Here is an 11941-nt window from a genome sequence, read left to right as displayed (position 1 = left end):
GTCAGGACTGAGGGAGCGCTGCACTGTCGGAGGGTCAGTACTGAGGGAGCGCTGCACTGTCGGAGGGTCAGTACTGAGGGAGCGCTGCACTGTCGGAGGGTCAGTACTGAGGGAGCGCTGCACTGTCGGAGGGTCAGGACTGAGGGAGCGCTGCACTGTCGGAGGGTCAGTACTGAGGGAGCGCTGCACTGTCGGAGGGTCAGTACTGAGGGAGCGCCGCACTGTCGGAGGGTCAGTACTGAGGGAGCGCCGCACTGTCGGAGGGTCAGTACTGAGGGAGCGCCGCACTGTCGGAGGGTCAGTGCTGAGGGAGCGCTGCACTGTCGGAGGGTCAGGACTGAGGGAGCGCTGCACTGTCGGAGGGGCAGTACTGAGGGAGCGCTGCACTGTCGGAGGGTCAGGACTGAGGGAGCGCTGCACTGTCGGAGGGTCGGTACTGAGGGAGCGCTGCACTGGCGGAGGGGCAGTACTGAGGGAGCGCTGCACTGTCGGAGGGTCGGTACTGAGGGAGCGCTGCACTGTCGGAGGGTCGGTACTGAGGGAGCGCTGCACTGTCGGAGGGTCAGTGCTGAGGGAGCGCTGCACTGTCGGAGGGTCAGTGCTGAGGGAGCGCTGCACTGTCGGAGGGTCAGTACTGAGGGAGCGCTGCACTGTCGGAGGGTCAGTACTGAGGGAGCGCTGCACTGTCGGAGGGTCAGTACTGAGGGAGCGCTGCACTGTCGGAGGGTCAGTACTGAGGGAGCGCTGCACCGTCGGAGGGTCGGTACTGAGGGAGCGCTGCACTGTCGGAGGGCCAGTACTGAGGGTGTGCTGTGCTGTTGGAGATGCCATCTTTTCGATGAGACCTTAAACTGAAGCTCTGTCTGCCCTCTCAAGTGGTTGTAAAAGATCCCACGGCCACTATTTGAAGAAGAGCAGGGGGGTGCTCTCCTGTGCCCTGGATCAATATTTATCCCTCAACCAACATAAACTAAAAAAAAACAGATGATCTGATCATTTATCTCATTGCTGTTTGTGGGATCTTGCTGTGCGCAAATTGGCTGCTGTGTTTCCTACATTACAACAGTGACTACACTTCAAAAGCACTTCACTGCCTGTAAAGCGCTTTGGGACGTCCTGAGGTGGTGAAAGGTGCTGGAGAAACACAAATCATTTTCTTTCTTTATTTTCCATAAATTCAAACAGCAAAAATGATCAATTGCTGGAACAACCTTTGAAAATCAGGGATGGGGAATTCCAAGTCGGACTGACGATCACTAATCCAGTGATCTCGCCAGGACAGCATCTTCATCGACCTCACCCAGCTCCTCGTCCATAACCGAGTCACTCTCATTCGTTTTCTTTATTAGAACAGGGCCTGAATCCTGCGGCTGGGTCTCGCTCTCACTCTCTGGGCTCAGCTCTCTGGGGTAGTAACTCTTGGCCTTTAAGACAAAGTCCTCGGCAGCATCGAGTGTGATCAGTCGGTCCTGCACACAGGAAAATCATCTCATTTTATTTTCCAGTTTCCTCTATTTCACCACTCCTCAACTCCCCGACTCGCACTAGGGTACAGTCTGACTAGCTGCCCATGGGACCCTCCCCAGGTGCCTAATCTTCATCTGTATACGGGCTATTCGGAGGTCATTCACAACTGGCCCTCAGCAATCTATATCAATGACTTACATCAAGTGTAATGTATCCAAGTTTGCTGACGATACAAAGCTAGGTGGGAAAGTAAGCTGTGAGGAGGACACAAAGAGTCTGCAAAGGGATATACACATGTTAAGTGAGTGGGCAAGAAGGTGGCAGATGGAGTATAATGTGGGGAAATGTGAGGTTATTCACTTTGGTAGGAAGAATAGAAAAACAGAATATTTTTTAAATGGTGAGAAACTATTAAATGTTGGTGTTCAGAGAGACTTGGGTGTCCTCGTACAAGAAACACAGAAAGTTAACATGCAGGTACAGCAAGCAATTAGGAAAGCAAATTGAAAGTTGGCCTTTATTGCAAGGGGATTGGAGTACAAGAGTAAGGAAGTCTTCCTACAATTCTACAGGGCTTTGGCGAGACCTCACCTGGAGTACTGTGTACAGTTTTGGTCTCCTTATCTAAGGAAGGATATACTTGCCTTAGAGGGGATGCAATGAAGGTTCACTAGATCAATTCCTGGGCTGAGAGGGTTGTCCTATGAGGCGAGGTTGAGTAGAATGGGCCAATACTCTGGAGTTTAGAAGAATGAGAGGTGATCTCATTGAAACATTTAAGATTATGAGGTGGCTTGACAGGGTAGATGCTGAGAGGTTTTTTCCAGTGGCTGGAGAGTCTAGAACTAGGGGGCATAGTCTCAGGATATGGGGTCGGCCATTTCGGACTGAGATGAGGAGAAATTTCTTCACTCAGAGGGTTGTGAATCTTTGGAATTCTCTACCCCAGAGGGCTGTGGAGGCTCAGTCATTGAGTATATTCAAGGCTGTGATAGATAGATTTTTGGACTCAAGGGGAATCAAGGGATATGGGGATCGGGCGGGAAAGTGGAGTTGAAGTTGAAGATCAGCCATGATCTGATTGAATGGCGGAGCAGGCTCAAAGGGCTGAATGGCCTACTCCTGCTCCTATTTCTTATGTTCTTAATCCTCATCCTGTCCTCTGATATCCACACACGCAGGAGTCACTGGACAGTAACCAACAGGAGCACCAGCCCACTGGTTATGGGGGACAGGCCCGGGTCACTGGTTATAGGGGACAGGCCGGGTCACTGGTTATAGGGGACAGGCCGGGTTACTGGTTATAGGGGACAGGCCGGGTTATTGGTTATTGGGGACAGGCCCTGCCAATGCACAGAAGGGTCTTGAGTCTCGATGTTGATGTGTGCTGCCATTTAAATGGGCAGTCGCAACCAAATATGAACTGAATTCAACTGGACCAAGCAAAGAACTGGCACAGACACGATGGGTCGAATGGTCTCCTGTGTTGTAAACTTCTTTGGTTCGAAATTCAGATTTTCCCAAGAAAATCCGAATCAGTCTGGTTTGGGTTTCACAAAGGTCACCTCTGATACTGAATTAATCTGCTGCTCCCCCCTCCCCCCTCCCCCCTCCCCCCTCAATATACACAACGCACCAGAACAAAGATATATCTCTCAGCCGGCATTTTATTGTCAAACATCGAGGTTTCCTGGGCCAGCATGTCCAGCAGCTTCTTTGCTTCAGGGGCGCTCTTCATGCTGCTGTACAATGTTGTAGACGTCACGTTTAAGAGCCAGTTGGACTCCTCAAGGAATCCTGCAGAACGACACAATAACTGAGTGAGGGATCGACACACAGCGATGCAACAAGGGAGCACTGAACTGAATCTTACTGGACATCAGTGAAACTAGGCCAGGGTAGGGTTCTGAGGGAGAGAGGGGGACGGGGGGGGGGGGCGGGGCGAGTCGAGGGGTCAGGGCGAGAGGGGTGAGGGGGCGAGAGGGGTGAGGGGGCGAGAGGGGTGAGGGGGCGAGAGGGGTGAGGGGGCGAGAGGGGGGAGGGGCGAGAGTGCGGGAGGGAGGGAGCCGGAAAGGATTTCATGGGCAAAGCAGAGTAGCTGAATTCCTAACAAGAATTATCACTGCTCCTTTGAGGCAAAACACTTTTACTTACCCAAGCTTTCTAAAATCATCTTCCACTTCCCCAGTATGTCTCTCCGTTCCTGACGAGCTGCATGAATGTCAAAACTGAGCCGCCGGTAGCCCTAGGGCAGAGGAGACAGGCCTGAACCTGCAGCAGATCAGGTGCCCACACATCCCCCACACTGACCGACCCAGGGTCACCCCCTCCCCCGCACTGACCGACCCAGGGTCACCCCTCCCCCGCACTGACCGATCCGGGCTCATCCCTCCCCCGCACTGACCGACCCGGGGTCACCCCCTCCCCCGCACTGACCGACCCAGGGTCACCCCCTCCCCCGCACTGACCGACCCGGGGTCACCCCTCCCCCACACTGACCGATCCGGGCTCATCCCTCCCCTGCACTGACCGATCCGGGCTCATCCCTCCCCCGCACTGACCGACCCGGGGTCACCCCCTCCCCCGCACTGACCGACCCAGGGTCACCCCCTCCCCCGCACTGACCGACCAGGGGTCACCCCCTCCCCCGCACTGACCGACCCAGGGTCACCCCCTCCCCCGCACTGACCGACCCAGGGTCACCCCCTCCCCCGCACTGACCGACCCAGGGTCACCCCCTCCCCCGCACTGACCGACCCGGGGTCACCCCCTCCCCCGCACTGACCGACCCGGGGTCACCCCCTCCCCCGCACTGACCGACCCAGGGTCACCCCCTCCCCCGCACTGACCGACCCGGGGTCACCCCCTCCCCCACACTGACCGACCTGGGGTCACCCCATCCCCCACACTGACCTATCCACGGTGATCTCCCACACTGACCGACCCGGGGTCACCCCTCCCCCACACTGACCGACCCGGGGTCACCCCTCCCCCGCACTGACCGATCTGGGCTCATCCCTCCCCCACACTGACCGACCCGGGGTCAGAACCCACACTGTCCAGGAGTTATACCTGAACCATTAATCTGTATTTTCTCTTTGCAGAGCTGGTTGACATGCTGTGTATTTCAAACTTTTTCAGTCTTCCCTTTTGTAACATCACCTGTCACCACCCTGGCCTCAGCCCATCTGCTGCTGAAACTCCATGGTTTTGTCACCTTCGTACTCGGCTCTTCTGATGCTCACCTGGCCAGCCTCCCATCCATTCATCCTCTGTCAGCTTCAGCTCATCCAAAACTCTGCTGCCCGTCTCCTAACTCACACCAACTCACACTCGCCCATCAACCCCTATCCTTGCTGATCTACATTGGAGCCAGTTCCCCAGCACCTCCAGTTTAAAATTCTCATCCTCATTGTTTAAATCCTTTCATGGCCTCTCCTCTCTCTATCTCTGTAATTTCCACCAGATGCACAAACCCAACCCCCCAACTCCACATTCCCCCAACTCTGGCCTGTTGTGCAGCCCCTCTCCCTTCGACCCACCCTTGATGGTTGTACCTTCACCTGTCTGGGACTCACCTTTGGAATTCCCTCCCTACTTCCCCCTCCTCCTTGAAAATCCTCCTTCTGTCTGATTAAGCCTCTGCCAGTTGTCTTGGGACTTTTTTCTACGCTAAAGGTGCTGTATAAACGTCTGTTGTTCTTGCCACGTGAAGCTTTATGATCAGAGTGACCCGTATTTCAAGATTTCTGTGCATTTTCTGCCTTAACTCAGTCCACCCCTTTAAACAGAAGTTCATTGAAACTCTCAGCTCACCTTGGAGCCTCGCCGTGTTTTGGACCGTTTCTGCAGCAAGTTGTAAAGTTCCCGGTCATCATCTCTCTCCATGTGGGATGTGTCGTGGGGCTCACTCCACAAGTTTGTTTCTTCAGCTCTTCTGCGCTGAGCTTCTTGGGCAAAATATAGCAACGTGTCGCTGTTCATACAAGAGACAAACCAGTCGGGTCATTTGCAACCTTCTCTATTTAATTTACAGAAGAATCCCTGTTAAAATGACCATACATCACTTAGAAAAGAACCTTAAGGGGTATTGATAAACCAGCCCCACCGTGTAACACAGGATTAAACATGGCTGCTGGTAGGTACAGATCATCTTTCATTAAGGGTCAATGCTGAATTTGCTGATCTTAACTGGAGCAGAAAGTTACAATCGACCTTAGGATCTTGGTCTTGGGAAAGGGAAATCAACCAGGATTCCTTCTGCTAAATACATCCCACATAACAACCTAACCCCACATCAACCTGTCCAACACAACCTACACCACCTGAACCAATATAACTCAACATAAACTAATATAACTCAACCTGCACCACCCCAAACAATTCAATGTAAACCTATATAACTCAATGTAAACCTATATAATTCAACGTAAACCAATATAATTCATCCTGCACCACCCCAAACAATTCAACGTAACCCCCACACAACTCAACTTGATCCAATCCCACTCCACACAACTTAACCTCACCCCACACTACCCAACCTAACCTGCAGCACCCAAAACAATTCAATGTAAACCCATATAATTCAGCGTAAACCCCACACCACAGTGTTTGTAGCTTTCTTTCTGAGAAATCCGAGGAACCCATTCGCTTGCTGGATTCAAAAAGAAGCAATACAGATAGATCCAGGTCACCAATTATTAAATAAAGCTCTTTGCTGCCTGTTTATTGCACAGCAGATTCCAGACCACAGCAGATTCACAGCTGAAAATCTTGCAAGCAAATCAGAGTTTATGTGCAATGTTTACCTGACGATTGGAGTCTTCTCCTCCGGCTCATCTGCTCCACAACACGAGCAGCATATACGATAAAACACACTCCTACCCCCCATCTTAGGGTGCTTCAATGTTAGTCAGATCACACCAGCAGAGACAGGTAGAAACCCAGCAGAATGGAAACAGACGGCAGATGGAGGTAAATTACCCAACAGAGGGGAATTCAACTAACTCTGAGATCAGTCTGAGGTCTCCTGCGTTTGTATAATATTAAATGCATGGATTATATGAATATTTTCTCGAGAGGATTAAGTCATGGGTGGTCATGTGAAGGCTGTGGTGATTAACTCTACCCTCCAGCCAAAGAAAGAAACACAAAGTACATTGAAAGGTCTGATAAAAACAACTGAGATCCAGTCCCAGAATCCCAGACTTATATTGAGTAACACTGACCATAACTCTGATTATAGCAACAAAAATAAAAGTATTTCAGCATTATATGTTCATTAGAAAGAAACTTTATTGCCATTTGAAGTTAGCAACCATTGTACCTCTGCCATGGTGAAGCCTTGCACTGTTTCAGAGGTTGGTAGTGTGTGTGTTCTTTTATGCATTCTTGGGATGTGGGCCACATTTATTGCCCTTGTCTTGTTGCCCTGAGGGTGGTGGTGGGCCTTCTTCTTGAAACAGTGGTGGTTTGACACTACTGAGGGGTTTGCTGGGCCATTTCAGAGTCAACCACATTGGTGGGGGACTGGAGTCACATAAAGGTTTCCTTCCCTAAAGGACATTAGTGAACTATTGGGTTTTTATGACAATTTGACAGTGAATTTTACTGATACCAGCTTTTTATTTCCAGATTTTTTCAATTGAATTTGATTCACAAACTGCTTTGGTGGGATTTGAACTTACATTGTCTGGATTACTAGTCCAGTAACATAACCCCTACACCACCGTACCCCTGGTCTTGTTCACTGCCTCCTTAGACCGGTGGGTAAGATGGAATAGGTGCACCTGGTGACAATCTGCATCTGTCCCTCTGAGTGTTTTATAGAAACGATATCACAGGAGACCAGGCCCACTGTACGTGTACTGGTGCTCACTCTTCAACTGAACCTGTTGCGCTAATTTCTTTCCCCTGTTCTTTTAAAACTCATCACTGTCTGGAGCTCGTACCTCACCTTGCTTCAGGGGGTATCTAGGGATGTTACAAGTGTTTCCATCATTACCTGCCCACAGCCTCCTCCCTCTTCTGTGACGCCCCTGAACACACTAATTTCATTATTCCTAATTTCAGCTCTGCACATCCCATTTTAAATGGTCCTTTTCTTTTACTCGTGAAAGAAACACGTTTTCAGCATATTGACATTCAGATGTTTCTTGCTCCGTTTTTAAGTGGCTTTTGATTGTTTTAATAATTCTCCCATATCCTCTTTACCAAATGCTTTGTACTTACAAATAACCTTTGGTTATTGCCCACACTCTCTTCCACATTCCAATAACCTCACCGGGCCTCTGCTGCCCCATTTCACTTCACCATGATGAATTCTGACTGCAGTCTGTCCAACTGTTTCTTCAGCATTTCTCATCCATTTCACGTTAGGTATATCCTTGAACATTTACCATGTCAAATTTCAGTGGGGTGTCAGCGTAGTGCAGCTGTCTCCCACACAGCAGTGTGCCCGAGCTGAGGAACTCAATGGGGTCACTGGGGGACAAAGAGAAGGAAGTAGATGTTATCTGAACATGTATCCCAGCCCTCTGCACTCGCCAGGCTGTGCTCACACTTCACATGACACCACACTAATTATAAGAAAACTATTTTGTAATTTGTCCTGTAAAACATCCTCCTCTTCCATCTGCCCGCCTTTGACATCTCTTAAGGGGCGTGTGCTCTCTGCAGCCTGACTATCTACAATGCCCTTCTAGCCAGTGCCAGGGAAATGCTGGCAATCTGTGCCCCCCTCAGTAGAGAGACGTCAGACCCTCTGCACAGTGGGAGCTGATCAGAGACGAGAATCAATCCCCTCATGGTCTTTTGTGTGGGTTAGTAGAGCACTGCTGCCCGCACTAGGTTTATATTTTTAGCCTGCTCAACCTCACCCCTCAGCCCAAACAATGGGGACTCTGTTCCTGTGCTAAGCAAGTCACTAGGCTGCTGTTTAATGTAGGTCAGGTGATTTGAAAGTGGAAGAATTTTCAGAGAATCTCATGATTCTAACCTCAAATTGTTTTTCTGATTTCAATTTTTAAAATAATTTTCCCTTTGATGCCAGTTGTAAGCGGGTGGAAGGGTTTGAATTGCATGGTTTTGTCAGGCCTTGGACTAAGCTCATGGTATCATTGTGTGTAAAGACCCAAGCCTCTAGACTGCTGAAAACTACCTGCTTGGCATCTTGTAGCAATGAAATATTAAAATGGCAGCTTTAAAAACAAACAATGGAGAACTGGGCAGTGCCCTGGACGACAGAAGGGGAGGAAGTTAGTTTCAAAGAGTGAGTTCACACAGTGACTGTTGCTACATAGTGGGGCCTGAGTGAGTCAGCAGTGAGATTTAGTGGTGGTACCTGGGCAGTGTGAGGGAGCACAGGGTGGGGGATTATTAATGGCACTGAGGAAATTTCCAACACAGTCACTGTCTGAACAACAGGAGACAGCAGCAAAATGGAGACGGACACCATGATTCTGTTACACCATAGACACCTCCCTCTCCCCTCAACACAAATCACAGGCACACCCACTGAGCAGGCACCTCGTTTCTTATCTTTTATTCCATGTTAGCAGCATCTAGTTGTTGCTAGGATACTGTTCCAAAGTTAACCAACCATCCTTTGATACCTTATCAAGTTTACTCTTCTTGATATAGGATCCTGAGCAGAGAGTGTTGGCAGAATATGTGTCAAAGGACATCACAGGCAAACCTGATCCTATCTTCAGCCAAAATCCAGACAGGCATCTCCAGCAGCAATCGCTGGACAGCGGTCACAGGCGAAGATCGGGGTACGCTGGCGGTCACAGGCGAAGATCGTGGTACGCTGGCGGTCACAGGCGAAGATCGGGGTACGCTGGCGGTCACAGGCGAAGATCGGGGTACGCTGGCGGTCACAGGCGAAGATCAGGGTACGCTGGCGGTCACAGGCGAAGATCGGGGTACGCTGGCGGTCACAGGCGAAGATCGGGGTACGCTGGCGGTCACAGGCGAAGATCGGGGTACGTTTACCCACATAGTCCAGTGGAAATAAAGCCAACCATTGTGGCTGGTCACCCTGCGTGATGACTTCAGCAATCTCAGCACAGGCTCAGTACGTGCTTGGTCATCGTAACTCAATCCCACGGGGTGCAGCATTTACTCACTAACCTAGTAACTCATTCCCACAGGACGGTGCCTTTACTCACTAACCTAGTAACTCATTCCCACAGGACGGTGCCTTTACTCACTAACCTAGTAACTCATTCCCACAGGACGGTGCCTTTACTCACTAACTTAGTAACTCATTCCCACAGGACGGTGCCTTTACTCACTAACTTAGTAACTCATTCCCACAGGACGGTGCCTTTACTCACTAACTTAGTAACTCATTCCCACAGGACGGTGCCTTTACTCACTAACCTAGTAACTCATTCCCACAGGACGGTGCCTTTACTCACTAACCCAGTAACTCATTCCCACAGGACGGTGCCTTTACTCACTAACCTAGTAACTCATTCCCACAGGACGGTGCCTTTACTCACTAACCCAGTAACTCATTCCCACAGGACGGTGCCTTTACTCACTAACCTAGTAACTCATTCCCACAGGACGGTGCCTTTAATCACTAACCCTAGTAACTTATTCCCACAGGACGGTGCCTTTGCTCACTAACCTAGTAACTCATTCCCACAGGACGGTGCCTTTAATCACTAACCCTGGGAGCGGCAGCAAGTCACTTCAAACCAAACGGCCTGCTTTATCAATCAAACTGCTTTTACTTCACACATAAGCAATTACATAGAAATTACAATACGGAAAACAGGCCGTTTGGCCCAACCGGTCTGTGCTGGTGTTTATCCTCCATAATAGGAGCAGGAGTAGGCCATTTGGCCTCATTCAATCAGATCAGGGCTGATCTTTGACCTCAACTCCACTTTCCCGCCCGATCCCCATATCCCTTGATTCCCCCCCGAGTCCAAAAATCTATCGATCTCAGCCTTGAATATACTCAACGACTGAGCATCTACAGCCCTCTGGGATAGTGAATTCCAAAGATTCACAACCCTCTGCGTGAAGAAATTCCTCCTCATCTCAGTCTTGAATGGCCGACCCCCTTATCCTGAGACTATGCCCTCTAGTTCTAGACTCTCCAGCCAGGGGAAACAATCTCTCAGCGTCTACCCTATCAAGCCCCCTCAGAATCTTATGTTTCATAGGAACAGGAGTAGGCCATTCAGCCCCTCGTGCCTGCTCCGCCATTTGATAAGATCATGGCTGATCTGTGATCTAACTCCATATACCTGCCTTTGGCCCATATCCCTTAATACCTTTGGTTGCCAAAAAGCTATCTATCTCACATTTAAATTTAGCAATTGAGCTAGTATCAATTGCCATTTGCGGAAGAGAATTCCAAACTTCTACAACCCTTTGTGTGTAGAAATGTTTTCTAATCTCGCTCCTGAAAGGTCTGGCTCTAATTTTTAGACTGTGCCCCCTACTCCTAAAATCCCCAACCAGCGGAAATAGTTTCTCTCTATCCACCCTGTCTGTTCCCCTTAATATCTTATAAGCTTCGATCAGATCACCCCTTGACCTTCGAAACTCTAGAGAATACAACCCCAATTTGTGTAATCTCTCCCCCTTGAAGTCCGGGTATCATTCTAGTAAACCTACGCTGCACTCCCTCCAAGGCCAATATGTCCTTCCGAAGGTGCAGTGCCCAGAACTGCTCACAGTACTCCAGGTGCGGTCTAACCAGGGTTTTGTATAGCTGCAGCATAACCTCTGCCCCCTTGTACTCCAGTCCTCTAGATATAAAGGCCATCATTCCATTAGCCTTCTTGATTATTTTCTGCACCTGTTCATGACACTTCAATGATCGATGTACCTGAACCCCTAAGTCCCTTTGGACATCCACTGTTTTTAACTTTTTACCATTTAGAAAGTACCCTGTTCTATCCTTTTTTGATCCAAAGTGGATGACCTCACATTCGTCTACATTGAATTCCATTTGCTACAGTTTTGCCCATTCACCTAATCTATCAATATCCCTTTGTAATTTTATGTTTTCATCTACACTGCTTACAATGCCACCAATCTTTGTGTCATCGGCAAACTTAGATATGAGACTTTCTATGCCTTCATCTAAGTCATTAATAAATATTGTGTTGGTTCGCTCACCACCTGCCGCAGGCCCAGTCTGGTAGCTATATCCTTCAGGATTCGGCCAGCTCGGTCAATAGTGGTGCTACCGAGCCACTCTTGGTGATGGACATTGAAGTCGTTTCAATGAGATCACCTCTCATTCTTCTAAACTCCAGAGAGTATTGGCCCATTCTACTCAACCTCTCCTCATAGGACAATCCTCTCAGCCCAGGAATCAATCTAGTGAACCTTCGTTGCACCGCCTCTAAGGCAAGTATATCCTTCCTTAGATAAGGAGACCAACACGTACACAGTACTCCAGGTGTGGTCTCACTAAAGCCCTGTACAACTGTAGTAAGAC

The 11941-nt window shown here is 49.5% G+C and overlaps 1 protein-coding gene across 2 annotated transcripts; it reads right to left on the bottom strand.

Moving 5' to 3' along the window:
• Nucleotides 1–1135: 1135 nt before the first annotated feature.
• Nucleotides 1136–7857, bottom strand: mreg (melanoregulin). Of its 2 annotated transcripts, none has more exons than XM_067969309.1 (5): nt 6279–6361; nt 5284–5443; nt 3622–3712; nt 3104–3264; nt 1136–1469 (listed from the first exon to the last, which is right to left on the bottom strand). In XM_067969309.1, exons 1-5 carry the CDS (start codon nt 6359–6361, stop codon nt 1257–1259), a joined length of 708 nt encoding a protein of 235 aa, XP_067825410.1. In that variant the 3' UTR covers nt 1136–1256. The 2 variants fall into 2 exon arrangements, with proteins under 2 accessions (XP_067825410.1, XP_067825409.1); XM_067969308.1 differs by lacking the exon at nt 6279–6361 and adding an exon at nt 7702–7857 and having other exon boundaries at nt 1137–1469.
• Between the last annotated feature and the right edge of the window lie 4084 nt (nt 7858–11941).

The sequence above is a fragment of the Heptranchias perlo genome, chromosome 30 (genome assembly GCF_035084215.1).
Source record: "Heptranchias perlo isolate sHepPer1 chromosome 30, sHepPer1.hap1, whole genome shotgun sequence".
Lineage (NCBI taxonomy): Eukaryota > Metazoa > Chordata > Chondrichthyes > Hexanchiformes > Hexanchidae > Heptranchias > Heptranchias perlo.
The sequence above is the reverse complement of the archived record's forward strand: the minus strand, read 5'-3'. Positions and strand labels throughout refer to the sequence as shown.